Consider the following 5,816-nt stretch of genomic DNA (forward strand, 5'->3'; position numbering starts at 1 on the left):
TCTCTCGTTGGGCGGGTTGGCTTCTGCCCCCCCTTTTAGGAGATTTGGGTTCGCTGCTAAGGAGAAAGAGAGTCGAACCAAGGGGCTTGAAATCCTGGGCCCCGAAAGTCACTAACCGAGCTAGAGGCACCGAACGAACCCCTAAAGGGCAGTGGAAAACCTGTGGTTCCCCTCCCCTCTTCCGGCCGCCCACCAACCACAGGAAGGCAGGCCGAACGGAGCTCCTTCACCGAAACATTCAACAGTCAGTGCTGTTGTGCTGCTGCTGCTGCTGCTGCTGCTGCTTGTTGTTGCTCTTGCTGCTATGTTCTTGGTTCGGGAAGAGAGAATCTTGAAAAAGCCCAAAATCAAAAAGGAAAAAAAGAGAGAAGGAAAAAGGATAATCGTCATCATCCCGAATGATTTTTAGCGCGTGGGAAGTTTTCTTTTCCTTGTTCACAGGGTACCTTACTTGACCGAACTGCCGGTTTAACTACTCTCTGTATAATATTATATATTATTACCCTTCTCTGATTTCTCTCTTCATAATTTTTTTGCCAGTCTCTTTTCGGATGATATATGTCTTTTCTGAATAATTCTGAATAACCCCCTACCCAGGAAATACGGCGAATATCATTCCAGTGGCGGCCACGAGTCTTCCCACCTTTAGTGCGCTGGCACTAGTGCTGAAAGCGGGAAAGTAGCATCCACCGGGGTACCACTCCGTACTCTGTTTGTACCTCCCATACCGAATTTGTGACTGTTTTCTGCCCAAAAGTACACCAAGTATGTGCACTGGCTCCATCGCATACGTACTGGTCTCTACTGGGCTGTGTACTCTATCTCCAGCTCTCTGTCAGTCTGCCTCTCTGTCTCTCACTTTCTTGTTGTTTCTCTTTTTTTCGCCTCTTTATTTATAAATCATATCCGAGGTTATATCGTCCTGCATGACGAGATAGAAGCGCATCTGCTGAGTAAATAAGCCAGTAAGCACTTATACAGTTGGTTAGTTAGTTGTAGGGTTGGTCATCGGAAGTATCTTCTGAGTAAAAGTGGACAAATAACTAACTGACTAAGTAGTTGTCGTCGTCGTCGTAGTAGTAATAGTGATAGCAGGTCATCGCAGGATTGTCTCCTCCTTCTTCCCTCCACCCCCCATAGGTATGAATTGGGTAATATTAGTCTCCATTTATTACCGAGTCATTAACCGGCTTTTTTTCTTCCTGGTATCATTCATTACTTACTAACTTACCTAACTTACTTAACTTCCCCCATTCTGGTGACTACGGCCGAATGAATTATATGACCAAAAGTGTCTGTCCCTGGGTCAATTGATTATCACTTACTATTCTCTCTCTCACATTACTACCGCCATTATTATTTCCCACTCACCTCGACACCCGCGCTCTGCCCGCCAAACATCCACTGGAACCATCATTATTATTGCGACGAACTCTTCATACTGCGACTCTCGCAGCTCTTACTAGTACAGTGTCCCCAATTTTTTTTAAGACTATTACTCCTCTTGCTCCTCCTTCTCCTCCACTACTACCACCAACACAGAAGCTCCCTCTCTCTTCTTGTTCCTCTCTCCCCTTCCCTTTTTTTCCCTTTCCTCTCTTCCTCTCTCCCCTCTCCTCTTTTTCTTCTTCTCTCTCTCCTCTTTTCCCTCTTTTCTTCACGCCTTTCTCCTCCCTACATCTCCTCCTTTCCCTATTCTATCCACGGAATTGCGACAGTGACAAACTTCCGTTCCTAACGGCTTCAATCAACAACCACCACCACCACCACAACCAAAAAACCCACTTCGACCACCAATTCCCTCCACCCACTTCCAGTGACCACTTTTTACCCTCCCCCCCGGTCCAAGATTTTAGTTCGCCCGTTTTCGGACTGCCCAACGAACTTTCTCCCACGCAAGTTTGACTGCGAATAAATCTAATTCCCTAATCCAAATAGACCCTTCGCCCGAAAAAGGAACACTGGCGATAGCACCACTGCACTGCAATCCCCCCCCCAGGGAACACATAACCTGTTGCTCGTGGCATTGCTATTGTCTTTATACAACCAACTCCTACTACCTATTACTACCACTACTATTGTATCGGCTATCCTTCTAAAATCGCTTAACCGATACGTCTGTCCTTTCGGTCACTCCCTTTTCTGACCCTCACTATTTTCGGCGGCTCTCCCCTTTTTTTTTCTCCGCTCTGCAATTTTCTTGTTACAAATCGGCCAGAGTTCTATCGAATCCAGTTAGGGTTTCCTCTGTTCCGATCCCCTGAACTTGCCGCCCTTTTTCTCAGACGTGGGTGATCCGGATCGCTTCAGCTGCCTGTCTGTTTTCGTTGTCCTGGGTTGCTTTTTCCGGCTAAATCTTCGCCTGCCGGCCTGGGAAACACCACCCGTTTGCTTGGACGACAGCTACCTCCAGCGAAACGCAGATCGTTACAAATCTGAGGTCATCGCTAGAGGTAGTCACGGCCTACTGAGGAACGAAGGAATTCGATTGTTGACCATCTCCTGTTGTGGGATTTCTACCGAACCTTGAACAACCGGGAAAATCTGGAAACCCGCCACAGCGACCGCCCGAGAGTTGCTCTGATTGCGTTGCTCAAGCCACCGTCAACCACAGGAATTCTTAAACCCAACCACCGGCGCCACCACCAACACGTACAAACCATGGCGTCGACGTCAGACATGCACGGTTCCTCGCCTGTTCCAACCCTGCCACACCCTAACGACAACGGTTGCTCGCACATGTCCTCACTTTCCTCCTCTTCCTCCATATCTGACGTCGAAACCGAACGGAGAGGGCGATCTGAACGTCCTCGCATGGCTAGTCGGAAACCGAGTGCCTCGATCCTTGTACCGCGAGATCATCCCGAAATCGAAATCGAAGAAGAAGAGTTCCCGCCCGACGACGCGCGCGCCATGAGTCCACGCCGGAATTCCGCTGATCTGGAGCGACTGGGGAAGGAAGCTAGGCAAACATTACAGGAGTGAGTTTTGGGCATCATCCATCATCTATCCGTCACATCTGCCATGGACGCGACTACGATCCACCACACAAGCAGGAGTGAAAAAAAAAACAAAAAGAAGAAAAAGAAAAACTAATGGAATCTTGGAATCTACGAACAGACAAGCCAAGGCCCTCCAGTCCTCACTCCAAGCGCTAGCCGAGCGCATCGAAGCCGTGAAATCCGACCACGACAAACTTGAGAGCGAAAACAAGTTTCTTCAAGACTACATTGGTGGATTAACCCGGAACATGACCAAGACGGAAATGGGAAGGACGAGCACCAAAGTCAGAAAGGCACAGAAATAACCACAAGACCCTTGTATTCGACCCTGGCTGTTTGGGACGGGTAACGGTCGGGGCTCAGCGGCCAAGAGACGGAAGGCCAGCGATCGTTCGAAGCCACGAAACTTCACACCTGGCACCATGCGATGACCTTTTTCCTCCTTATTTTCCGCCACTACTACAGCCGATGAGTTCTTGGTGTCCACGTCGAAGCCACATTCCCGACCGGTTCCTGCGTGCCTGGCATGCTCGGGAATGGTGGCTGTTGGCCCAAGCGCGTCTTCCGTAACCCGACACTCGATCAACTTTCACGAGCAGGCCGGCTCTTTGAACTGAGCATCTGGAATGACATCTGCGGCTTTATCAGGTGGAACCTCGTGCTACCCAGGGAGGTCGCTATATTCGACCGAAGGCTCGCGAAACATACGTCCTCGGAATACCCGTGCTATTTACGAATTCAATATGACCTGGGGAGTGGCGATCATAATGACAATCTCACGACTTTGGCCGACTTAATCTGCCGTGCCACCCAGCTTGTCCCCGACCCACACGTCAATTCGCATCGCGCACGTCCCGAAGAACGATTGTGACATCATTGCATATTTATTTTTCTGTTTCTATGGGAGCCTTCTCATCGATCGACACCTACAGTCTTGGCAACAATGCCAGCGCGTGATCCGTGATGGTAGCACATTTGGTTTATGCTGCCTGTCAAAGCCGATGATAAACCAACCCCCGGATCTGTTTACCTTCTACTGTTTATACTTTTTCTTTCCATTTCTTGCCTTCGTTTTATTCCTCTTCTTTTCCTACTTGTCTTATCATACCGGAGGCTTTGTGTATTGGCATAGCACGCGTGGCGTTGGGACTCTGACTGGGATTGATACTTAGACTCGTTTGTTTTTTGTTTTGTCTCCATCATTTTCTCTTTCCAAATAAGGAACCGCACTGGGCGCATTTGTTCTCATGGTCTGCAAAAAGGCGGGAAAGCATTTTCACGGAGCAGCCAATATCTTCATGTGGTTTTTCATCAACATCAACACCCACCACCCAACACCATTAAACTATCGTCAATCAACACCCCTTGTCACCATCCATCGTGGGTCCACGTCATCCGACCTCACAACCAAACCACCATCCGCCTTCATCCGCCTCTTCTTCACCCTCTACTTGCGAGCATCATCACCATCGCTCTCACCCGCCTCCCCCTTGTGTACATTGGAATCGTCCCGGTCTGACGATTCGGAATTTGCGACTTTTCGTTTGGTTCATTTTCATTTGGCCTCAAGACATTTGCTTATCATACCCAGAAGCGAGCCGTTGTTGATACATTGAAATGAAAAAAGAAATTTGATAACATTGATTTCGTTTTGTAGAACAAGACTCAAGCCTCATCCTGGTGGATAGTAATAGCAGTAAGGTATTAAACCTCACCGACCCAACCCATTCACACGATCTATCAGTCAACTGTACCTCGGTAGGTATGAAACATCACCCTAACCTGAGACACAAAGAACATGGTTCATCAAATGCAATGCCATCACTCCGCATAAACCAGGACTCCACCCACACCGACACAAATCATACAGGTACTGCACCTACTTACCTATCCCTAGTACAGCGCATGCGACGTCTACCGTCATACCACCCGGTATAATCCGATCGGAAGTGAAAAGCGATGGATCAATGACCAACGATCCATGCCTTCAGCTACAGAATCAATCAACCAACCAATGATAAATCGATCAGACTGATTACCGCGTCCCGGCCCGAAAGCGTGAAAACCTGGAACCTTATGACGGAGAGTCAAGATCATACCACATGTATGAATCCTCTGGTACTTTGGTACTTGGTAGAGTAGCTCAGTATGTCTCTGTGTAGGTTTGTCGGGGAGGTAGGTAAATTCCCGACCCTGGGCATGTAGAACTCCAACTACACAATGATGTACATACTCATAATACTACTGTACTACCAGCAAGTACTGTACATCCAGGGTCAAGAGAGTATCTAGTTAGCCCCCATTCAATCACACACACACACACACACACAACCAGAAGGGGAAAAGACATGTATAACAACCAAACCCCCATCTAGGTAGCTAACTAGACTAAGTAAGTAAGTATGCAGAGTGGAAATTAAGATCTTCCCCGTAAATTCGCAAGCCGCATACGTCATACTCCAATTACATTCTTTGTGCTTGTGGGTGTTGTCTGGAGGGTTGCGGTGGCTTGGTGAACTGACTGTCCACCACTCACTCCCCCAGGGGCAAGCTTGCAGCTGGGGTTGCGGCTGGGGCTGGGGTCGGGTTAGGGAGCGCTCCAGCTACGGTACATACCTCCCGGTTCTGCTAGTACTAAGTAGGTACCTCAGGTAGGTACATAGGGGTACGGGGGGTTGGATTATTGGATGTGGGTGGTTTTTTTTTTTTTTTTTTTTTTTTTTTTTTTTCTTTTTTTTTTTTTTTGTTTCTCTTTTCGGTGGGAAGAAAACGTAATGGTTGCATTTGCATTGACCAACCGCTTTTTTGCTTATT

General features: G+C 48.1%; 1 protein-coding gene across 1 annotated transcript; it reads left to right on the top strand.

The window, feature by feature from the left end:
- Positions 1-2,661: 2,661 nt before the first annotated feature.
- Positions 2,662-3,307, top strand: BO97DRAFT_425572 (short coiled-coil protein; the record flags this gene model as incomplete). The annotated part of the gene is made up of 2 exons (XM_025697077.1): positions 2,662-2,981; positions 3,121-3,307. 2 exons carry the CDS (start codon positions 2,662-2,664, stop codon positions 3,305-3,307), a joined length of 507 nt encoding a protein of 168 aa, XP_025550407.1.
- Between the last annotated feature and the right edge of the window lie 2,509 nt (positions 3,308-5,816).

Source organism: Aspergillus homomorphus (assembly GCF_003184865.1).
Source record: "Aspergillus homomorphus CBS 101889 unplaced genomic scaffold BO97scaffold_23, whole genome shotgun sequence".
Classification (NCBI taxonomy): domain Eukaryota; kingdom Fungi; phylum Ascomycota; class Eurotiomycetes; order Eurotiales; family Aspergillaceae; genus Aspergillus; species Aspergillus homomorphus.